At 42.5% G+C, this 25682-nt stretch overlaps 1 protein-coding gene across 4 annotated transcripts in view; it reads left to right on the plus strand.

Annotated features, from left to right (window-relative positions):
• LOC140322695 (proteinase-activated receptor 1-like) overlaps positions 1–25682 on the plus strand; it is a 92411-nt gene that overhangs the window by 11255 nt on the left and 55474 nt on the right. The window contains exons 2-8 of one of the 4 annotated variants that reach the window (XM_072399261.1): positions 3137–3360; positions 4142–4252; positions 4504–4561; positions 5539–5712; positions 6376–6402; positions 17385–17411; positions 18739–19978. In XM_072399261.1, coding sequence (XP_072255362.1) covers positions 3137–3360; positions 4142–4252; positions 4504–4561; positions 5539–5712; positions 6376–6402; positions 17385–17411; positions 18739–19736 — 1619 coding nt within the window. In that variant the 3' untranslated portion in view covers positions 19737–19978. Of the gene's footprint in view, positions 1–3136; positions 3361–4141; positions 4253–4503; positions 4562–5538; positions 5713–6375; positions 6403–17384; positions 17412–18738; positions 19979–25682 lie in introns of those variants that run through there. The other 3 variants (XM_072399262.1, XM_072399263.1, XM_072399264.1) reach the window with 3 other exon arrangements.

A 25682-nucleotide genomic window follows, 5' to 3' on the forward strand; every position in this document is an offset into this window, starting at 1 on the left:
GCACGGTGTTGGTGAATTTTATTGGTCTGCTAGGTCACATCTTTCTGCTTGAAAGCTGGGGACATTTATATAAATCTTCCTGTGTGTGACCAGCAACAAACCCTGTTACTGTTACTATATAAGCAAACATACAGCGGTACTTTATACTTTACATTATTTTTTTGTGAAATAAACAAAGTGGCTAATTAGTAGCTTTTTAGTGTTGCAGTCATACTCGTAATTCGTAACTCGTAATTCTGAGATTCTTCATTCCCATGCATTAAACTCAAAAATTCAAAATTGCATGAATCACATTTTTTAAAGGCTCAGCTGTAAAGAGTACATTTTACCTACTTCAACTCAAGCACCTGTTGTTCTATTCACTGCTCTTCCTATCCATCCCCTTGTGCTGTTCCAGTGCTCCTGTCTGTCTGTGAATATTCCTATCATCCTGTATCATCCTGTGTATTATCCTGGCCATCCAGGACGGCAACCTGGCAGTAACCAGCAATGCAACATCCTCACCACTAGAGGCTCTGGAGAAGACCTGGTTACTGTGTGGACTTCGGTGCAAGCAATAGCACCCACTAGCTGTCCTGTCTCCCCAACCGTAACAGTTCCCTTTCTCCCAAATAACCCATTCCAGCACACCAGGGAATTTTCCATTGTGTGGCTTTTTAATATTATGTAAAGCATGGATTTTCGTTATCGCATTAAATATCTGTGTTCTCTGTTATTCTGTGGTCTTGGGTTGATTATATAAATTTGAATTTGAGAAATGCCTCTGTCCATTTAGGGAATATATCATATATACTCTAGTATAGACCAATATGTTTTGAACAAAAAATACCATTTGAAAAAAACTAATTTTGGTAAAAAAAACTTTGGTAACAGCGATTTAAAATTCTGTGTCATCATGTAACGTGTAATCTGGGAAAATATTGTTTGTGTGACTTTGTATACACTTTACATAAGTCATGGATATATGTCACGGATATAATGTGTGACAGTTTATGTAAATATTGGTTAAATTTGAATTGTACAAAGAGAGATAACATAGAGGCGCGCAAGTAGATATTAAAGATTATACTATTTAAAAATAAAGACAGACAGATAAAACCATGCAACAACAAATAATAAACTATAACAAAAGATATTTAGCTGTGGAAGAAAGCTGAACTGACCCAAGGAGTTTGCCAGAAATGAATGGCTTGGCAGATGATCAAAAACATGTTGCATACAGTAAGTTCTGGTCAAGACTACTTAATTAGGGGTGGCATTGTGTTTTAAACTACTTAGGATCTGAGACAATGGACTGTTCTGGACCATTACTTGACCATCGATCATCCTTTAACCAGCATTTTACCGTATTAGTATGCCAGTTAAAGGATATGCTGAATTCCTTTAGGATGACCTCATATATGATAAACATATAGCAGTATATACTGGTAAAGCATTAATGTTGGTGAGACAAAATTGATAATAAATAAAATGCTAACCAAAGTGCTAACCAAACAACACCACATCATCTACTGGTGGCCAACAATGATGCACAAAATGTAATTTATTTTTTATTTATTTACCTTAAAAGTACAAAATACTATAACCATTAGAACATAGTCAATGTGATTTCCACCTTTAAATAAAGGTTTTAAAATGTTACAGTCATGGATATATTTATTCACATTTTATTGGCATTTCTGTTGCTTGTAACAGCCAATTCTGGAGCCCTGGGTTTATACTGGAATTTGTAGTTTCATTGTTTTATGAAAACTCAAAATGATAGACAATCCAAACATTTGGAAAAAGGGGCATGACAGTGGCATACAGGAAGGGGTAGGGGGTATGGTCCTCACTGGGTGCCACCATATAAGAGGGTGACATGGAGCCTGCAGGACCTGTAGTCAGCACACTTTTTACAGTAAGCCCTCATTGCCAAGAAAGGATATCTTCCTGGACCTGGGCTTCTCCTACTTTGCTGTGCCCATTTCCAGGTACCTGAGCGACATACCAGCTACAGATGCCTCCAGATGCCCATGGTGTCATGTCTAGGTCAGACAAGTTTTGCTGCTATTGGAAAGACCCAACACTTGGCATGGCCAGTAAAAGGACTTCAAATCTCATCACCAGTCAGGGCAGATTCAGACTGGTAGTACTGGTAGTACTCATCTCTTGGGGCACACTGGGACGTGTAGTTCATCAACATTCTAGATATGCTAGTAATTATAGAACCTTTTGAGTTTGAGCGCACTGGCACATGCTATTTCCTACAACATTGAATATTACTTTACATTTAAAGCCTAATTGGGAAGCTGCAGATCTTTATCAGGCAGTGCTGTCTGTTGTGTCCTTTCTACAGCAGTAGCATATTTTAAGTATTTAGGCTATAACCAGACTGAAATTGTGGGGCAGTTACCTCGTTCTCACTTCAGAAAAAGATACAGTAGCCTTGCTCATTTTTTGCTAAATCTGTTCCCCATCTCCATATTATTTTGCCTCCCTAGATCGAAAAAGGTCAAAGGTCAAATAAGTGAGATGACATTTACTATTACATTGATGACAGATGACATTTGCCATTATTACCCCAGAAAAAGACAGAGCTGGGTCTCTAAACTTCTCTTCAAAGGCACCTGATTGGCTCATTGTTTCACCAGTCATCTCTGCACAAACCTAAATCCAAAAAGAAATGCTCCTCTCCTTGTAGAAGCCAATGTAGAAGGTGGTCTGTATCCGGTATTGATTAGGAAGGTCAGGCTGAAGTCAGAGAATAGTTCATTTTTTCTGAACTCCTTGAAGGGCTTGGTGAGTACTGGAATGAGCACAGACTAGTGCAAAAATATATAAATATTTATTTATCATTCTAATATTGCTAGATATGAGATAAAAACATGTCAGAGGCTGCAACACTTCTTTACTCTATTCATTATCAAAAAGTTTGAATATATATATTTACTGTGCATTCAATTTTATTAACTAAAGTTCCAAACAACTCCAAATATTCAACTAGTTGGAACTTTCATAAACTTTAACCTGTCATTGTTTATGATCCATGAAAAGATGGATGGTGCATCTATAAATTGATGCACCAAATAACATTTCAGCCATAGGTGTCATTGGGATGTCACTCATCTGTCTTCATATCATCTTTTTAATTCAGATTACCTCGGTGATACGCTCGCTGTCACATCAACACCGGCTACTACACAGAATAAAATGTCCCGGCAGTGTGATCATTGTTCAAAAACCCCTCCCGGACTCCACACAACAGATCGTACCACACAAGGACCCCCGGAGTACATAGTGAATGACATATCAGGAATTTGTCTAATAATGAAGGCGAACATCATGGTGGCACTGAACTTCACCAAGATGAGGAGAAATGTAAGTTAGTTCTCACAGATCAGCAACCTCAGCAAAAACTCTGAGCATAATCTGGATTTGGTAGAGGGTCCAGGGGTAAAGCCTAACAAAAGACATCAAATCCAGCCATGAAAATTAGGATTTGCTGAGATTGGTTTACACTGGTGCTTACCAGATCAATGAATAAGGAGGGACAATGCCCATAAATCATAAAATGACCATGGGGGGGGGGGGACATTTATATGTAGAATTACAGAATATGCATTGTATCATGATCCAGAACTGAATGTAAATGATTTTGTAGTTGGACCATGGATTTAATGAATATTCTATTAAAGGGAGCATTTCTTCGAAAAGGGTCGGTATGATGATGGAGTTGTAGTCTGAGAATAGGAATTGTGAACGGCCAGCACTGTGGCTCAGAGGTAGCACTCTTACCTTTGTAGCGCTAGGTCCCAGGTTTGAATCTTGGCCAGGACACTATCTGCATGGAGTTTTGTGCGGGTTTCCTCCCAAAAACATGCATTAAGATATTTGGCTTCCCCCCAAAATTGTCCTTAGACTGTATAAAAACACATGACCATGGTAGGCACATTAGATTTTGAGCTCGTTCGAGGGACAGTTAGTGACACAACCATGGACTTTGTACAGCGCTGAGTACTATGATGGTGATATATAAATACTGTGTAACAATATTAGTGTTAAGATAAATCCCTACACTACAATTTTTATACAATGCACAGTAACAGCATTTGTATACCACCAGCCTGGTCCTAACCCTTGTGTTCTTTGTGTTCTTTAGATCACAATTACATCACATCCAATCACAGAGATCATTGGGGATTGTTATGATGACATTGCATATCTGGAATTGAATTTTCCAAATGGACAGCTTGACCTAAGATTCATACAGGTACGGAGGGCAGAGACCTAGGGGGTGTAATGGGGGATGGTGCATGGGAAGTAAAATATATATTAGGGGCCACAGGATGCCCGGAAGGTACAAATGTGATAAAAGGCGGGTACCATAGGAAGCCATTTCTTATAACGGGGTATCTGATCTCCAGCTATTAGAAAATATGGGGTGGAGAGTTTGGAATTTTGTATCCTGAAATTAAAAAAAAAATGTATTTATGGAATATCTTTGTATTATTTTTTTTGCAGAACCAGAATGACAGTCTGTTTTACCTATATCATGTTGATCTTTACATGGAGTCAGAAGGTAATATACCAATTATAACCTAAACCTGTCAGGATATTTTACCAATCAGCACTAGCTAGCTAGCTCTGTGTTCAGATGTATTTATCAAAGTTAAAGCGTCACTCTTACCAGATCAACATTTCACAATCCCTCCCTTTCAGATTGTATTGGTGAGATCCCTGCACGGTGATCTCAGGTCTGCACACCCGATGTGCCTATTATGAGGGTTTCCCACCATCCCAATCTCTTCTAACTCTCACATGGGATATGCCTATTACACGTGGGGAGAAATATAGAATATAGAATATTCAGTTTGGTAAATTTGACTCAAAATTTTAAAGAATATTATGGCTTTGAGAGATTTTTTTGCTGAAGATGTCTAGAGTCCCAAAAGTGAAAGAGTGTCATTTTTATAAAAATTATTGTTAGCATAAAGGTTGAAGTATGGTACTTGATTTATAAATGTTACCTATTGATGGCCACCAACTTTTTACATTATTTGTAAAGCCCCTAAAGAGGATCTAAAGGTGACAATTTCACACATTTCTAATTTCCACATTAATGTTACATTTATTATTTTTATTTATTATTTTTAACAAATTCAGCTGTAATTTGACCCAGGATTATTCAAGCTTTTTATCCAATGCTTTTATTTCAATAGGTCCAAAGGGTAAATTCAGTTTTGGGCAAATAGAATTTAACATTAATGTTCATGGAATTTTTCAAGTACACTGACCTGTTCTGTCATGGGAGAGGCCATCTTCCCTTATATCATCTTCCCTTCTGTGTGGGCATTATTCTAGGCAGGATGATGTCCGTTTTCTTTGTTCTCCCTATTTAGAGTTGTATAATTGATTATTTGGATCCTTAGCTGTACTTTCCTGTGTATAAGTCTGGGCCGGCATAGCACTGTTCTCTTTGTATTTTATCTCTAGCCTTGTTTCCTTGTATACAGCCCCTGACCATATCTCATCTGTCTTCCTACACTTGTAATGCAGTTTTCGATGCAGTCTATGCAAGTTCTTCTTTGGTTCTAAAAGCCTTTGTGACCCCACTTGGACATTCATTTACCTGTGATGAGGTGATATTAAGGATGACTCCCAATGTGACCCTAATTCTCATGGATGTCTCTGTTCAGGCCTTCCAACTAGAAGGGAACAACTCTGAAAGAGGTAAGTCACAATAGGATGACAATATCCACACTCATTATGTAGCATATTGCCTGCAATCTTAGCTCATGGTGATCTGAACTCATCACTGCAGACGGCATCAACAAAATCTGTGGAATTATCTTATCAAATTGTTCGTCACCTACTTTCTATGAACTTTGATTGCTTTATACATAAATTCCTGTGTCAGGCGGCAGCATTTTCTGATGTAGACTGACCTCACTCTGTATTCATTTGCTTGTTTTTGGACCGTTACTGAAGAAGTCCAAAAAGAAAAAATATCAAATACATAAAGAACAGCCAATAACTTCAGAGGTCAGTGGCATCATCCAGATAAAACTGATCATCCCAAAGGTGTAGTAGAGGTGTAGTTGTATCATGATGGTCTACATACACCTAAGGTTTCTAAATGAATAAGATTGGGACCAGTAATGTATTTGAGGACAGAAGAGGGGTAAAATGCCCAATAATAATAATGGTAAATCTCTGTTTATCGATTTGATGCCTAAAGGGCGTAATTTGTTTAATTACAATCAATTAGAGATACACATTTTATTGATATATACTGTACATGGATAGATAGAGGCAGACAGAAAACTGTAAAGAAAATAACAAAAATGTTTTGTTTTTTTTCCGTTATCCAACATCTGACCCGATATTCTACAGACTACGGAAAAAAATCAGATTCCTGTGGTAAGGAGATTATCATACAATTATCATTTACTGAATGTTTATAATCAGAGGTGGGAGTACAAGTTGCCCAAACATAAATTTATGTAGTTTGCTGCTGGAATGAAAATGGGCATGGATGTCTTGCTGCAGCATTTCTAAATGAGTGGCTGCAGGACCAGGTGCATACTGTGCTGGGTGGGGGTGCCTCAACTGCAGCTGGAGGGTGAGTGCATTGTGACCTGAGCCTTGATCTCCAGCCGTGGGCTCAGAGCCGCATTGGCAGTCCTGACAGGGTTGCTCTGCTAGAGGCCTGTCATCTCCTTCAGACTGGTGGTCCTGGAGGAATCCCTCTCTGAGGTGGAGCTCATGGGAGGGAGGGCTCCTTGTAGCCCAGGCAAGGTCCTCCTTCTTCTCATCAATAGTGCGGGAGCATATGACCCCTTTAGTGTCAGGGGAGAGGCTGCGTAGGAGGGCAGCACAAGCAGGCGCAGGCCTGGTTCCAAATGCGTCCGACAGCCCTTTTTAGAGTGAGAGTGGTGGTGGAAAAGATGCTAGTAGCGTGGCTGATGTGCCAGACTGATCCAGCTCATGCTAGCCAAGGTCACCAGAGGTGATCTGGCTGTGGTTGCAGCTGTGGAGCCGGGCAACCAGTGGGAAGAAGGAAGGTTGGGTGCATTGGCATCTGAAGAAGAGTAGCTGCCAGACCAGGCTATGGGGAGGCATGTTTAGCCATCTGAGGGGGAAGTGCTGAAGGGGGTAAGAGGGAGGCCTCCACAGGGGTTTTGGCCTCATTGTTGCAGCAGGAAGTAAACAGAGGGGGCTGCGGGTGCCAGCAGCACAAGGTTGGAGCCTGTGGATATTGTTTTAAGGGTTCACTTGGGGTGCACTTGCGTAAGGAGGTGAGTGAACTGGTCTGGAAAGCACAAAATTTTGAAATTTTTTCTTTATTGCCGTCTTAAGCAGAGTGAGGAAAATCAGCGTTTGGTAAAGGCCAACCTGTACACTTTTTCAAATTGTCTTCAGGCTTTTACAATTTTGGCACGTGTTATAGGGTAGCGGTACTGGAAGAATTGCTCAGCATTATTTTGCTATTGGGATGTCTCTGGTGAGGTGGACAAGGTATATGGTAGACTGGCCTGGCTTCAGTACGACAAGCAGTTTTATCAGAGTATATGGCCAAGAATGATTGGGATCGTAAGGACATCAGCCTTTGGGTGAAATTTATGACCCTGGTGTGGGTTGAGGGTCAGCTCTTTCAAGGGGGAATTGGTCCAATCATACTTCAGGGCATCAGCCGCTCAGTGTAAGGAGCACTGTTGGCTGTATAATGAGCACTCTTACATGCTTTGAGGAGTGAAAAGAGCAGATGTGCAGCCAAATGGGTGTCAGCTTGGAGTGCCTCACCATGTAGGTTCAGTGCGATGGAATGGTGTGGCGGGCTTGACAGAGCTTGACAGGGCCTCGGACATTTTGGTCTTGCATGAAGGGGGAAACTACCTTGGTTGTCGAGGAATTGATTAGAGATATAATGTGTGATTTTTTGCGATCGTGTACCACTTTTCCTTATATGGTGATGATGTAGTCAGATATTGTTGCCAGCATGGCACAAAGATTTGTGAAATTAGGCATGTCAGTATTTGACATGACCATATGATCCCCTTCTGTTCAACACGTTTCACAGATTTCATTCTGTTTTATCCAGAAAATTGTGGGATGTTTGTTTACACCACCATAACATTAATCGTGACTTATGAATGATATTCAAAATCTCCAGCGACATACATAATTGTACTGACAAACTTTTATCCATGGGCTCTATTTATAAAACAGGTAATATGACAGGGACAATACATCAAACATTCCCTGGTGGAAAATTAATTACTAACATTGAACACATGGACCTGGAAGATTTTCTATTTCTGATTCCCTGTTTTATAAATAGCACCCTGTGTGAATACAGATCGAAAATCCGGCCATCGATAATCTGGTTCCTTCAGTTTTCTGGCATGAATTTCGGTGTGCATTTTCAATACAGGGACTGCATTACACTGTTTGGCCACTTATGTTTTGATGGCGCTTTTCTCCACAAACAGCTGTTAGGTCCTGTTTACTACACTAAATACACGTTAAGATGTCCCTGCTGCCTACTCTCTGGAAATATGCCAGATGTCTGCGGGTGCTGCAAGAGGAAGGCTGGCCTGTGTGTGGAGGTGAGTATAACCTTCAAAAATTCAACATTTTTGAAAATCTGGCACTTCTCAAGTCCGTAGGTTGATGGATTTTTGAATGTCAACCTGTACTTACAATATATTCACTGTTAATCTCTAAAAACATTCAGTACATAAAAGTACATCCCACTTTCCATTTATTGGTAAGCCCCAAGAGGGAACAAGAGAATGGCCCCAACATCAGCACATGGCTCAGGTGATCTATGGTTGCACTGCAATTTTTACCTAATAATAGCAAGGAATTCCTCAACATCTGAGCCCAATTACAAGATAATATTATAGGGTGAGATTTGTTGTATCTCAGAATGAATGCCCGGTGATTTAATTAAAATATGTCCTGAAGTTTGTAATTTGGTATTACATCAAAATGTTTTATAGAAAATGCATAATAATAATACATTATCAATTGATCCAATATATAAAATTCTAGGAACATATTAATGTATATGTGTTTTAATAATGGCATAATTAATTTATTGCTATGTATGTTTACTGTTTTATTTCATTCATTTAAAGTGTTTTTTTACCAGAATTTATATACTAACAATTACTTAGAATATGTATAATTGATTTTGATCATAGCTTCTGTTCTGTGATTTTTTTATATATAAATGTATTTAGTTAATTGTTTTAAACTTGATTATTTGATAATAATCCATGACTATATGTAAATAGATAAATAGATAATTTTTATTATATTATATTATATATTCAATTTAAATTAAGAGTTTCATTTAATGATTATATATATATATATATATATATAGTGAGGGGTTACGCTCAGGATCGCTTTTGCTGGGGTCAAAGGACACTTGTCTGGTTCATCCAATTCATATCACACAGCCAGGTTTATTGAAGGTTGCAGATAAAATATCAAAACAGCAAAAGAAAACCTTGCCTGTCCGGCCCTTACTATACATCCTAGACGTCCCTGTCTACCAGCTGGGGATTATTTTTAGCATGTGTCACACTTTGGGAGACAAGACCACTAGGGGGCCTAAGGTTTGCACAGAAGAGGTGTGAGCCCTGAGAAGGGCCAAGGCGCAGAGTCTAAGCAGTTATCAGGTCTTCTCCAAATCCTCTAGTAGTGAGGATGTTGTGCTGCTGGTTACTGGCAGGTTGCAGTCCTGGGTGGGCAGGATTATACACAGTATTAAATCACTAGGCAGAGGAATTGTCATGGAAGGCTGGGGTCAAGGCAGACAATAAGCGGGCCACCACAGCCACTGGAATCACAGGAGAATCTGGAAGCAACAGCACGCACAGGGATAATCGCAGACACAGAGGAACACTATAAGAGCACAAGGGAACTGGCTGGGAAACAAAAGACTTGGCAACAAGAGGTTACACAGGAGCTAGATAGGGGAAGTACTGAATTAATCAACAGGTGTAGAGAAAATGCTCAGCCGAGCTGGGTGGCTCGAAACTAGAGGAGACACCTTGCACGAACGCTGCACGAGTGCTGTGTCTAAGCTAGCTAAATAGCCAGGTATGATTAAGAGGATATTTCCTGATTGGCCGGCAGGATGGGCGAAACTGATAAAGCTTGGGAACGCAGGCATGTCTGGAGCCCACAAGCTTATTATTGAGGAAGAGGTAAGTATGACAACATGGTTCAACATTGTGAAAGATAGTATGGCAAGTGGAGACAACAATCAGGGATTAGTCAGTCAGGCATATTTTGTCTGGTGTATAGATCACCATAGCAATACCATAATATTGATCTTTTAATTGAGCAGAAAGTAGGAATAAACCAAATAGGATAAAAAAGACCATTCCAGAGAGTCGGGACAGCTCGAGAAAAGTCTTGGAAGCATGCATGTGATAAGGTTATGAGTGTGGAAGTCAGTAGTATGTCATTAGAGGAACAGAGAGAGCGGCTAGGGTAGTATTTTTTACTAGGTCAAAAAAGTAAGTGGAGCAAGATCTGTGGAGAGATTTGAAGGCAAATCACAGGAGCTTGATTCTGATTCTAAGGTTATACGAAAGTCAATGAAGTGAACGACAAAGAGAGGCAGCAGAAGAGGAGCGGTGAAAAGGATGTATAAGTCTGGCTGCAGCATTCATAATAAATTGTAGAGGAGAGAGTCGGGCTAGTGGAATACTGGAGAGGAGAATGTTACAGTAGTTGAGAGATAAGAGCGTGTACAAGGAGTTCAGTGGTCTCTGGGGACAAGAAGGGGCAGATTTTGTAGGTGTTGCGCTGGTGAATGCAATGAGATGGTTGACAGGCACCATGAAACCTTATCCAGGACTGAGGGAGAAAGGTCAGGGGTGGACATATAGATCTGAGTGTCATCAGCATACAGATGGTACTGAAAACCAAGGAAGGCTATCAGACTACTGAGTAAAGAGGCGTACAGAGAAAAAGGAACCGATCCAAGGACTGACCCTTGGGGAACACCAACAGGGAATGGAGTGGAAGAAGTGTGGGAGGGATTACCATTGAAAGAAACTTGAAAGGTGCGGTCAGACAGGTAGGAAGCAAACCAAGAGAGAACAGTGTCACTGATAGCAATAGAGCACATGATTTGTATTATAAGGGGGTAATCAACATTGTCAAAAGCACAGGAAAGATCTTGGAGAAGGAGGAGGGAAAAGTTGATTTGAGACTTAGCTCTGAGGAGGTCGTTGGCCACCTTAGTAAGGGCTGTTTCAGTGGAACGGGCAGCTTGAAAGCCAGACTTGAAAGCGTCAAGAGAGAGTTGGTGCTCAGGTAATCGTGAGTCTTTTGTAGACAAGGCGCTCAAGAAATTTAGAAACATATGGGAGAAGGGAGATAGCATAGTAGCTGGAAGGTAGGGAGGGGTCTAGTGAGGGTTTCTTCAGGATAGGGAGAATAATGACATGTTTGAAAGCGGAGGGATAGATACCAGTAGAAAAGGAGAGGTTAAATAGTTTGATTAGGGAGGCGGCCAGGGTGGAGGAATGAGCATGGAGTAGATCAGAGGGAATTGGGTCAAGCAGACAGGTAGTAAATGGAGATGATGAGAAAAGAGAGACATCCATTGTAAAAGGGCTGAGGAAGTTAGTGATGACTTACAGGTGGAAAGGGTGGATATGGTTGGAGTAGAGAATTTATGTTTGATTTTGTAAATTTTATCTCTAAAGTAGGTAGCTTTGGGCAGAGAAGGTAACTGTGAGGGGAGCAGGTAAGGGGTTTAGGAGGATATCAATCCTATCGTGTAAGCTAGTTCCTGTTCACCTGTAGCTTAATTCAGTGTTTCCTCTGTCCAGCTCCTGTATTGACCCCTCATTGTCTAGTCTGTTGGTTCCCAGTCACCTTCCCTGTGCTGTTCCAGTGTTCCTGTCAGTCTGTGGATATACCTGTTGCTTCTAGTGCCTCCTGTGTTCCCTGTGACTGCAGTTGCCCATGTGTCACTGCTGTCTGTCTCCTGGATCCCTGGCAATTGACCCCTGGCGTGTGACCTGACCTATCTTGTTTTCTGCCTGTTTCGACCCCGGCTTTCCACGACTAACCGCCTGCCTTGTGATTTTGTACCGTGCTTGCCCACCTTGGTGTGCCCAATGACCGAAACCTGACCGTAACCAGTAGAGCAACACCCTTACTATCAGAGGCTCTGGAGAAAACCTGGTTACGGCTTAGACTCTGCGCCTTGGCCCTTCTTAGGGTTCAGACCACATCCATACAAGCTGCAGCACCCTCTAGTGGTCCTGTCTCTCCGTGCATGATAGTTTGCACGAACCATGTATACACCCTCCCAGACCGCAGCGGACCCCAACCAACTACTCACCCAGAGGCTCGATGTCCAGGAAGCTACCCAGGTATTCCGCCAGCTCTATGTGCTCACTACCCACCTTGATCAGCTTCTGGTCCCCTCCAGTGCACCTCCTGAACTGCCAGTCCTGGTCCGGTCTCCTACAATACTAGTGGCCTCTGCACTTGACCTGCCTCCCCACAATGATTTTCTGGGGATCCCAAGACCGGCCGTGGCTTCATCAACCTGTGTAACATCCACTTTGAACTTCAGCCACAGAGCTTTCCCACTGACGGTAGCGTAATCTCCTCACTATCTGGTGAAGCATGGGCATGGGCGGCCCAGCTCTAGGAAAGGAAGAATCCGGTTACAGGCAATATTGAAGCCTTCCTAAGCCTTTTTAGAAGGGTTTTTGATGAACCTGCTCTCACCTCCTCTGCAGCCAGCTCGCTCCTGCACCTCCGCCAGGGGTCGCTTACTGTGGGACAGTATTCACTTAAATTTCGTATTCTGGTGGCTGAGTTTGCCTGGAACAATGAAGCGCTCCACTCTACCTTCTGGCAAGGTCTTTCTGACCTCATCAAAGATGAGTTGGCTGGCCGAGAGATTCCCGCTGCTTTGGATGACCTGATCTCCCTGGCCACCATTGATATTTGTTTCCAGGAGAGATCTCGCTCAAGGTAAGCCTTCTTGTCACGATTAGCTCCATCTTTCCAGCGTCCTATGGAACCTCCAGTCCCTGCTGTTTCTCTGTCCTTGGAAGGACCGATGCATTTGGGCCGCTCACGTCTGTCTTCTAAAGAAAGGTCCCGCCGCTTATCTACAGACCTCTGCATCTATTGCGTGAAAAAAGGACACTTTATTAAACTCTGTCCACACAAGGCGGAAAACTGCAGTGCCTAGTATGCTCTGAGGGGGGCTTGCTAGGTCTCCCCTGCACTCAGCGCCCATCCATAACCATTCGGCTTCATCACAATAAGTCCATGCTAGCCCTCAAGGCCTTCATTGATTCTGGGGCTGTAGGTATTTTCATTTCTGCTTCCCTTGTCAATGACTTTGCCTAACCTATAGAGCCTTTGCCTCAACCCCTGGGAATCTCTGTGGTTTCGAGTAATGGGGGAACCCATGCAAATGTCAGTGGGTGTGCTTCATCATGAGACCATAACTTTACTTGTTCTCCTGCAAGCCTCGTCTGCATTCATCCTTGGCCTCCCATGTCTTCAACTTTAGTCTCTGGTAATTGATTGGCATTTTCCTGAGGTATTGGCCTGGGGCCCACCCTGGAACTCCCAGTGTTTTATACAGGTCAAGCTTCTCAATATGCTCGCTCTTTCAACACCCACATTCCAAACATAAGGCTGAGCAACTTCCTCCACACCGGTCCTATGACTGTGCCAATGAACTCCTACCGAATTCTATACCTCCCAGAGGTCGAGTACACCCCCTCAGTCTCGCTGAGACCAAGGCCATGAGCGAATACATTACAGAAAATCTGCAAAGGGGTTTTATACGCAAGTCCTTTTCTCCTGCTGGCGCAGGGTCCTTCTTCGTTCAAAACTCTGTATTGACTATCATGGTCTTAATGCCATCACTATTAAAAACCCCTACCGCTGCCGCTTATACCTGTGCTCTTTGACCGGCTTTGAGGGGCTCAGGTCTTTACCAAAGTAGGCCTCCGAAGTGCCTACAACCTAATCCAGATGAGGGAGGGTTACGAATGGAAGACAGCATTTAACACCAGAGATGGGCATTATGAATATCTAGTGATGCCCTTCAGTCTCTGTAATGCTCTGGCTGTGTTCCAGAACTTGAATTTTTTTCGTGACCTGTTGTACATATGCATTGTTGTTTATCTGGACGACATTTTGATCTTCTCTCCTGACTTGCCCACCCATAGACAGCATGTCTATGTAGTTTTACAACGGCTCAAAGACAATTAACTCTATGCCAAGGCAGAGAAGACCCTCTTTAAATACCCACAGGTGCCCTTCCTGGGCTACATTGTTTCCAGGGAGGGTCTCCCCATGGATCCCGATAAGGTTACGGCCGTCTCCAACTGGTCACTACCCTGCGGCCTCAAAGCGTTTCCTGAGGTTCACCAATTATTACCAGCAATTCATCCAAAATTTCTCTACACTGGTAGCTCCCATCACTGCACTGACCTGGAATGATGCTGACCCCAAGAATTGGCCTTCTGAGGCTATTGTGGCCTTTTATGCCTTAAAGCGAGCCTTTCTTTCTAGCCCAGCTCTGGTTAGGCCAGATGTTTTCAAACCCTTCTCTATTGAGTTTGATGCCTCATCTGTTGGAGTGGGGGCTGTTCTCTATCAAAACCCCACCAGAGCTTGATGCCCATGTGCATTGACCGTTGTTTTTCTTCTGTTTTGATTTTATAATCACCTTTAAACCTGGTTCTGCTAGCTCCCGAGCTAATGCTCTCTCCCGCTCCTTCGATCCAGAGGATTTGGAAACCACTGCTGAGCCAGAATTTATTGTCCCACCAGCTCGTATCCTTGCCTTGACCTCTGTTCAAGAATCTGCTATTCCCAGGTCATCTGTGCCTGCTTCTTGATCACCCTCCTTGCAGTCCCCTGCTGCCAGCACCATCTCTGCCTCTGGATCCAATGCTCTGCGTGCTTCCTGTTCCAAATCAAGTGAATCTCTAGCAGCTGCTCCCTTGCCTCAGAGAACCAGAGTATTCCACAGACGCACTCCCTCTGCTGGCAAACATCTGAAGAACACCTGAAGATTGCAACAGCACTCCCTCTGCTGGTGGGATTAATGTCTGCTGCTCACCTGATCCACAGCTGATATTCCCTTTTTAAGGAAGTTACCTGGCAACAGGAAAATGCCTGAACAAGGAGTTCCTTTGGCTCTTCTTCCAGGTAGTTGTTTGTTTCTACTGTTCCAGATTCTCAGTGTACTGAACCTGGCTTGTTTCCTGACTACTCCTGTTCTCTGCCTGCCCTGACCTCTTGCCTGTTTACTGACCAACCTTGTTCCCTGCCTGCCCTGACCTTATGGCTCATCTGACCACTCTCTTGAATTCCCCTTTTGCACAACAGTTGGTTTTTGCTTGTTAGCAGTCACCTGCCTTGGCAGGCATGAGGGCCACAACCTGGCAGTAGCGTGCTGCACAACATCCTCACCTCTAGAGGCTCTGGCGAAGACCAAGCTACTGCTTGGACCCTGAGCCCTGTGCACATCTCTACCCACAGTCCACCACTTTGCCCTGTGGAGCCGTGACAAAAATATTACGTTGGGCACATGACTCTAAACTGTCTGGCCACCCAGGCGTTCACAGAACTTTCACCATTCCCTCCCATTTGTACTGGTGGCCCAACCTTCGCAAGGATGTGACGGATTACGTCAAGGCCTTTTCCTTATGTGCTTAAACCAAGTCGTCTACTTGTGCCCCAGCAGGACTGCTTTTTTCTCTGCCCATTCCTAATGGACAGAGGATGCCTTGGTGTCATGCCTTGGTGTCATCTGTCCAAGGATTTTATTACGGATCTTCCACCCAGCCTCCTAGTGGTCCTGTCTCTCCATGCATGACAGCGGTTATCAGGACAGGGGTAGCAGAAGGTGACACGGGCAACTTTATCCAGAGCCAAAGAAAGAGTGTGGTTGAACTGAGTGGCAGCTTTATTTGGAGATGATTTGAAATTGGTGTTGGTTCTTGCCTTTGCTAAACATGAATTGTCTGAGCCAACTCTATGTTGCTTATAATGATCAAGGTAAGTGGATAGGAGAGAAAGAAAGAGGTTTAAGGCTCAAATTATTAGTTCAAAAATATTGAATTGTGTATTTTTCTATTCACAATTGGTACATATATAATTATACAATATTTTTACACCATATATCCTGTGCCTGTTAAAGTCACGGTTTGGATATTTCTCCTAGACATAAACGTTTCTGTATCAACAAAGTTTAGTTGCATATAAAAAGACCTGTTAAGGACACCTAATACCCAAAGCGTTTTGCCAACTTGGCTTCTTCAGGGGTGTTAGTTATCACAATTATCTAAATAAACAAGGATACATAAAAATAAAAATAGATAAGGATATTCTATACAACGGTAATGATAAGTACATGTATGACCAAGGTGTATGTGTGCAATCAGAGAACACTCAAGACTCTAAACGAGCACCCAAGCATATCCATTCAATCCTGGTAGGGAAAACTACTACCATGTTGGTACCCAACACCAATATGACAGCAAGGTCTTGTCCTTTTTCGGCCTGGAACACATTTCTGGAAACAAAAGATTTGGACACAAAACTTCTCTAAATCGAAACTAGGTTGATCATAAACCTCCAAGCTACCACCAAACCAGGTCTCAATGATTTTGTTAGCTACAAGTCTTCCCTTTAACTATCAGTCTAAAACACCCAAAACACTTTCTCCCACATTTCCTATCTTATCTGTAATGTAATCTTATCTTTTTGCTTCCTTTCCCTGAATTATTTCCCATTGCACTTATAATTTGGCACTTGGAATTTGGGCACTTGGGCACTAGAAGTGCTTTGGGCCCTGAAAATGGGGTTGGCAGGGCAAAGATTATCAATTATCACTCAACTGGAACCAAATTGTTTTGACTTAATTAGCTTAATTAACTTTTTTGCACAATGTCTGCACATTTTTATTATTTTTTTATGCTTTCCCTACAGAAGCTTTCAATACTCTGACACTATGGTGACTATATAATAGTGAGGAGTCTGGCTCCTATTGGGCCTGCCAAACCTGATGTCCATAGTTCAAAGGTCATACAGTTAATTGTAATTTATACTTTTCTTTCTATCTGTTCATGACTTTACCAACAAATTAGTCTACAAGTTTTAGGCTCAAAGGATTTCTATTATCTAACTCAAAGGATTTCTATTATCTAGGTAGCTGTGAGACAAAACCTTGTCCCCATTTACTGCTCCTTGCTGTACAATTTTCTTATAGAAAACATTACCATGAGTGGGAGAGAGTTAAAAATGTTTCATGAAATAACTGAATTTTATGTTACCATTGTATGATTCTCTAACATTCTACCCCAACACTTTTACAGGTAATGAATCTGCAATTATTATCTACGGTAAGAAAAGTATTATTCAATGCACATTTATAACATATGACTGTCTAAGTGATTTCTCCTTTAGGCAAAACTATTTTCCCTGTGATGGGGCCACTTAATTGCAATTTCTAGATCATCTTAATATATAAAAAACATGACTTGGGTAAGGGGACCTGTAATGTTAATATGATCATCATTGGGGTAAGTGGGCCTTTAATGTTATTATAGTCATCATTGGGGTAAAAGGACCAGTAATGTTATCATGATCATCATTGAGATAAGGGGACCTGTAATGTTACTATTACCATCATTGGGGTAAAAGGACCTGTAATGTTATCATGATCATCACTGGGGTGGGGGGACCTGTAATGGTTATTAGTATCATCATTTGGGTAAGAGGACCTGTAATGTTACCATTATCATTATTGAGGTAAGAGGTCCTGTAGTGTTATTTTCATCATTGGAGTAAGACAAAATGTTGGGGTAAGAAGACAGTTTTTAGGTTTACCTCCAAAAAAGTGGAAAACCCTTATAGAGAACCTATCACAAAAAAAGTCAGAATTCTTTAACTGGAGGTTCTGGTGGTTTCTTATGATCTTATTAAAGTAACTACAAGAAAATGGTTTGGTAAGACCATTGAATGTCTCTGGAACTTTGCATTGGTTAAAAAAGGGAACAAATCTATGTAGTACTGGGGAGGGGACATTTTTATTGAGCTTGGAAGGCAACATAGAAAATCCCTCAATTTATATCTCTCTGGGGCCCCTAAATTGTCCACATGGTGTTAGAGAATCTCAAGTAATTTATGTCATTTGCATGGCATTGCAAAGCACAAATAGTCCTCTTGATACCAAAAACGCATCACCCTGAAGTATACAATATATGGGTCCACCATTTGCATTATTCTCTGCTACCACACTTAGTAGTTTGGTAACCAAAGGGTAAAAGCACATGTTCTTAGTTTCGTAAATATGCTTTGTCATATAAAAAAACTCCACTGTGTGGTGCTGCTAATTGATGTAATCTGCCAGATGGAGAAGTCATCAGAGATTCATGCCTGGTTTATTAAAATTTGGTAAAGTTCAGATTATAGACATTGGTTGTGCAGAGGTGGATTTGACTTTGTCACAATTCAACCCCAACTTTGCTAAATATCCTTTCTGATGGTGAAACCTACTGGCCAAATAAAAATATTTTGGAGGCAGATTTGGGTTTCAGTTGAGTATTGCAGCAAAGCTCTTTTATTATCTATTTATCATAATTTTGTTTTAGCTGGAAGTTTGCTATCAAATGAAAAAAAATGTTCCTGGGTATTGTTATTATGTTAATTTTATGGGTTTTTTTCTAGAGTCAAAAAGACGTAATGACTTCATATTCACTTTTTTAAACACACACTGGAGTGTGACCAGGCTTGTCCCTACAATCTATACTGTTGTGTTCCTTGTGTCTCTTCCTCTCAATATCATGGCGATCATCATGTTGCTGGTGAAGATGAAGGTCAGGAAGCCGGCAGTGGTGTACATGTTGAACCTCGCTGCTGCAGATCTCCTCCTTATTAGCACTCTGCCTTTTAATATTATCTATCGATTCTTAGAAAATAACTGGCTCATCGGGCATGGAATGTGTCGCTTTGTCACAGCCGCATCTTACTGTAACATGTACTGCTCCATCCTTTTCATGACAAGTATCAGTGTGGACCGGTTCCTGGCAGTAGTCTACCCGGTGCAGTCTCTGTCCTGGCGCACATTAAACCGAGCCTGGCTGGTGTGTGGCATCATCTGGGTCATTTCATTGGCCAGCGTTGTTCCTTTTCTTATAAATTTACAAACATTCACAATTTTTGAAATAGGTGTCACAATGTGTCATGATAGCTACTTATTGAATAAATATTCTGATTTCCATTTTAAATATTTCACCTCGGTTATCTCACTTTTCTTTTTTCTGCCATTTATTATTACAACTTTTTGTTACGTTGGAATCATCTGCAGCCTCAGCAGATCAAAATTTGATTGCACACATAAGAGATGGCGAGCTATCGTCTTAGCCATAATTGTGCTGTGTGTGTTTGTCCTTTGTTTTGGCCCCACCAATGTCATGCATTTAATGTATCATGTGGAGAGGTCTCAGAGGTCTGAAGACTCTCTATATCTTTCCTACCTGATCTCCTCCAGTATCAGCAGCATAAACTGTTGTCTGGATCCTCTCATCTATTATTTTGCCTCCTCCCAGTGTAAGAGATACGTCTACAGCTTGCTGCGCTGTAATAAAGATTATCGCCCACCAGTAAAACAAAAGATGACCCCCAAACACAAAGATCAATCATCAGAGGAGACATATTCTGTTTGATTCACTAAGAACAAATGTTTTATCTCAGAGTAAAGTGTTACAGTCTGAAAATAAAGCTTTGGCAAAACAGTAGAAAAAGAAAAAAAAAATTCTCTAAAATGTGGCTTTTGAACATTTTGACAGTTATACGTGACACCACTGTGCTTACCATATTTATTTAAGATGGCTGCTGAAAATACTTTAAAAGTGTGCTTCAGCTTATTTCATGGCTCAAAGTAAAGCCAAAGTTAAGTTTGTTTTAAAATCTATTTTTTTTTTTTTGTTGGGGGGGGGGGGGCGCTGACAGTGAAGTGGACCATCTATTTTTATGAAACATCCACTTTAAGCATTACAAGCAAACATTTCTCTGCCTGGAATCTTTAATTTCTTATGAAGTGTTATTTTGTAAAAGTAAGTGTTGAGTTATGACAGATTCATCCCTGAGAGACTGTTCTCCCCAATACCTCACTGTGTCACCACCTTGAACCTCGTGGTATAAGGAATGATGGTTTGGTAATCTTTGTGTATTGAATATTACAACCACCTATGAGGTGCATTCAGATTTTTGTAAATGTCTTGTAAATGTGTTAGATTCACTTGTATGGACACCTGGATTGTGATGTTTGTCTTTCACACATTATTTCCCATAAGTAACATTATTTAGTCCAATATAAATAAAATGAATAGGCTTAGCATTGGGTTTATATTCCAGCTCACTGGCAGCTTCATAGTCACTTAGCCTTTTAAAAGTCAATGTAGTCCTGAAATGAATGATATTTTGCTTGGTAAATCAGGTTTTGTTTTTTCAATAAAATCCTTGTATTCAGCTTTTTTATTCTTTGTTGCTTCTTATTGCTTCTGATCTGTAGCCTCAATAAAGCCATTTCCTATCTGCACGCACTGCAGCAATAATACCTCCTGAGGTAAATAGAGATTGCAGTATATAACTCACACATAAGCTGTAGTCCTTGTACACTCAGATCACCATAAACAATATTACATTTACCAAAATAGGTTCAGCCTCTATGACATTTTATGATGCCACATCCCAGATTAACATACCAAATATTCATTATCTAATGGGATTTTCATGGCATCCAAACACATTCCAGGAACAGAACCTAAAAGTAAAAAAATTTTAGGAGAAAGAAAATCTAAAATTGTTTAGATTTAATCAGAGTAATCATGGAGTAATTTTGGTTAAAGCAATCTATAGGGAACATAAAAAAAACTCATTTTATAAATAAATGGAAGTAAGGTGTTCTGTACAATGACTAGTTGTGCCTACCCTGAATAAGGATATTAATCAAAAAACAAGGCAAAGAAGGGTTTTGGGTAAAATAAAGTATTGTATTAAATGATAAATCGCATACAACAATACAAAAGCATTTTAGTCAAATCTCCCACAATAATTTTGTAGTTAGGAAAGACATAGATTCAAAATCATATTACGCAGCTCTTTACAAAGTCCGTAGTCATGACACTAACTGTCCCTCAAAGAAGCTCACATTCTAATGCCCCTACCTAGTCATATGTCATTAATATGGTCTAAGGTTAATTTTCGACGAAGCCAATTAATCTAACTGCATGTTTTTGGAATGTGGGAGGAAACTGGAGTACCCGGAGGAAACCCACACAAACACAGGGAGAAGATACAAACTCCATGTAGATAGTGCCCTGGCTGGGATTCAGACCTGGAATCTAACGCTGAAAAGGCAAAAGTGCTAAACCCTAAGCCACTGTGCTGCACCATGTGTTGGACTGATAGGTGGATATTTTGTTATTGTAGACCGCTGTACCAGATGCATTTCACCGTTTAGGCTTCCTCAGGGGTAGCGGTGCAAAATGGTATACAAACAGTGAGTCGGTATATGTAAATATAGACATTAGAATCACATTAGAATCATATTGACATTTAGTAGAAATAAATGAATGGAGAGGACTGAAGGAGGTTTGAGGCTCATAGGTTTTTCATGCAAAAAGTGAAGTGTATTGATTAAATATTTGATACATGAGTCATCAAATACACATATACAAATATAGTTTTTATCTCTGTCCTGTTAGTATTTCACAACACAGAGTAATTATACATACTATACAGTATGATTTTTTTTCAAAAAATAGTATACATAGCCATAAAAACCATTCAAAAGCCGTGCCGTGGTACGCAATGATCCGACGCGTTTCGCCATGAATGGCTTTTCTCAGGGATAGATAGTAGTGCGTGCTTACCGGTCTGTTATGTATAGAGATGTGACAACTCCAAATATCATTGCTACTACGTCTCAGGAGGTTGGTGCCAGCCTGACTTCCAGCTGCGAGGAAGTATCAGCTTCTGGTCGCAGGTTTTGTGGGGACAGTTGCAAGATGGGTACTCCAGTGACCCCTTCAACTCATCTAGCTCCCATCAGGCTATGGGCCCAACCAACAAAAGAGTAGTTGAGCTCAGTTTGCGTCTAGCCAAACTATTGGCCTTGCATCTACTGCCGTACAGCATTGTGGACTCCCTTCAGTGACCTGATAGCCTGTGCCGAGCAGTGGTGGAATATATCAAGCAGGCATTACTTCTCCGAAACAGCTGTACCCAGTTTACATGCACATGTAATTGGTAACCTCTTCCAGGGGTTTGGCATTCTTGGTGTCTAGCCAAATCCACGTCACCATGGACAGCTGGAAAACCAGGCACGGAGTGGGACGCTACCTGTCTTTCACCGCTCACTGGGTGGCCTTGCATAGCTCAGTGAGTGGTAGCTCAAGCATTGCAGCACCAGGTACCCCTGCCGAGGGGTGTGGTAGGAAAGCATGGGTCACCCCAGTCTTCTTCCTCCTGCTCCTCCTTCATTCCTTCCACCTGCAAACCCTCTTTTTTCGACACTCCCCCTGAAAGGCCAGCAGCGGAGGACACTGTGGTTAAGAGGGCACGCCACTACAGCTCACTCAAGCACATGCATTGCCAGGCAGCACTAAAACTGGTGTCCTTGGAGAAGAAAAGTCACACCACTAGAGAACTCCTGTTCGCTTTGCACAGAGAGGTTGAGGCTTGGTTGACGCCCCCTCCCGCCTCACAACAGGCAACGTGGTGTGCGACAACAAGGTCAACCTTGTGGCCTTGCTGCCCGTGAGCTGCATAACACATGTGCCCTGCTTTGTGCACGTACTCAGCATGGTGATTAAGAAGTTCCTACGCACATACCCAGGAGTGCAGGACTTACTGAGACAGGCTCGCTCCATCTGCAGCAATTTCTGACGATCCCCTACTGCTGCCATGGCGCAAGATCCAGCGCAAACAGAGGCTGCCACCGCATACACTCATTTCTGACACTTTATATAGATAGAACTCCACCCTGCCTTTGCTACAGAATCCGTGTGAGCAAAAGCTAGCCATCCGCCATTACTTGATCAGCGTGGTGCATGGAGGTAGCGGAGCCCTTGGTACAGCCACATAACTAAGGTATTTTACCAGTGGCTGCAGATGGAGACACTGTGCAAGGTACTGGCCCCCTTTGAGCAGGCCACAAACGTTGTAATTCGGGGGCCGTCAGGCTGGAACAATGTCATACCCATCATCCTTCTGCTTTATAATACCCTGTGTTGGCTGATGGAAAGTGGCGATGGGAGAGGAGGGGAAGAAATGGGGTAGGAGGATGAGGGTGACATTACATTCCATAGAGCACAGCCAGCATCAGGAAGAGCAAGAAGGAATACTGGCAGAGAAGAACACTAGCCACTAGTCAAGAGGAGGAGGAAGATGATTATGATGTTGATGTTGAAGGAGACCATGTCGGGGCTGCTGGACAGGACCCGTCCAATCCGCATTTGTGCTGTTACGCCCCAGGAATTGTGCGGGTGATGGAACAACAGGAACTGCTGCAGCTTGAAGAGGAGCGGGTGAGTGATGAGGAGGAAAATGTTTTGGCACCTACTGAGGGACAGGAGGAGGATGAGCCCAGGAAACCCCTCTTTCATATGTGTGTCCACATGTTGCAATGCCTGCAGAGGGATCCCCACATTTCAGCATCAAAAACCGAGATGATTACTGGCTGGCCACCCTTCTGGATCACCACTACAAAGACAAAATGTCACAGTTTCTACACAACCCGGCGCAGAGGAAATGAAAGGCGACCTCCCTGAGCAGATTACTGTGCTAGGAATGTGAGAAGTTCTGCGCACCACATTCCACACAGGAAGCTCAGGCAGACACCGCCTCCACCGTACCCTCCTGTAGCGGCGGCAGCAGCATCATTAGAAATGGCAGCAGGCTGCACACATCCAAAGGACTAGGTCAAGGCAGGGGTATTTTCTGGATGCCTAGCAAAAACTGATGCCACCTCAAACAAGTGAAGTGCAGGGGCATAACCATAAAGAACAGATGAAGAGCATGCTGCAGGATTACGTTGGCCCTTTTCTGGCTGCTGTTGGTGATGTTGACGACAGCAGTTATGAGGAGGATGCCTGTCCTGACAGTAGTGATGTCATTCATTTTTGGGGTCAAGAGTTGAAATCTGACAGCAGTTGGCACAGTATGCCATCAACCTTCTATCGTGCCTGGCATCCAGTGTTCTGTCCAATAGACCCTTCAGTGCTGCTGGCGGAATGGTAACGGAAAACTGATCACGATCGTCGCCGGGAAAATGTCAATCGCCCCACCTTTTTGAAAATGAACGAAAGGTGGGTTACCAACAACTATCATATCCCCACTGCAGATGTCACTGATTGACTGACACACGGACTCACTGGCCAACCAAGAAGCCTCTGTGAACCCACACTGATTCTGTGCTGAGTCTGTGGCTGTCTCTCACCAAACACCCTGCCAGCTGAGCCTGCCTCGGTTGAATTTTTCCCCTAGTTATCACAACATCCAGGGGTGGCATTCATTGCCAGTGTCATGTCATTGTGCAAGCTACCTGTTTTGGGGCACAAAACATCTAGGTCTGGCCCTTCTACATTTAATCACAAATTTCATATATTTGCATTACACACTTCAGAGTGGCATCGACAATTCACTACACCCAGCTCTAGATGCCAGTTACCAATGCCGTCCACACTCCGTCTTAGGGCCCACCGCCTACTCCTGATGTTGTTGCTGCTGCCGCCTGCCCCGTACTCCATTCACTATAATTGTATTACACACTTCTGGGTGTCATTGACAATGCAATACACCCAGATGTCTGTGGAGCATATGCTTTTACCCGGTCAGCATTTGCTTAATACTCCATCAGTATTGCTAATGCCAAAGAAAAACAGGAGTGGATACAAAACAGAGATGACACGTGAATGGAATATTTGCATGTCTTCTGTGTTTTGTACCCACTCCTGCTTTTGGCTACCAAATCATAAGCCAATTCTGATGGGACCATACAGGCCTTACAGCTGCTACACAGACAGGATCTGTTGTGCGTCTCTTTTTGTCCTTCCTTCTGACAGATCAAGAAGAAGGATCAAATAAATAGTGATGTCATCCAGGCCAAAAAGGCAAAATTAGTGGCCCAGTCATGGAGTGGGGAGGGCGGGAGAACAGCTTGAGAAGTCCACAGGGTGACAAAATGCCATTGTGATGAGGTGGAAGCAGCATGAGGAAACAGCAGAGTGGCCCAATGACAGAGTCTGAAGTTAGCGACAGCATCAGGAGGCTACAGAGTGGCACAATTACAGAGTCTGGAGGTGGCGGCAGCATCAGGAGGATACCACAAAGTGGCAAGGTGACATAGTGTGGAGATGGTAGCAGCAGTGTCAGGAGACCACAAAGTGTCCCAGTGACATAGTGGGGCGGTGGGTGGCAACACCAGTACACGCTGACGAAGGTGGGTCAAAGAAGAACCACTTGGCATCTGATGTGTGGCATCAGGGGGGGACTTGACTCCGAGGGACTCTCACTTCTGGCTCCAAGCTCCCAGCGCACACCGGGTGCGACCCACTCGGAGGACAGTGACAGGTGGGGAGTTTGACTGGGGCGGTACACCTGTTAAA

This window comes from Pyxicephalus adspersus, chromosome 2, assembly GCF_032062135.1.
Source record: "Pyxicephalus adspersus chromosome 2, UCB_Pads_2.0, whole genome shotgun sequence".
Taxonomy (NCBI): Eukaryota; Metazoa; Chordata; class Amphibia; order Anura; family Pyxicephalidae; genus Pyxicephalus; species Pyxicephalus adspersus.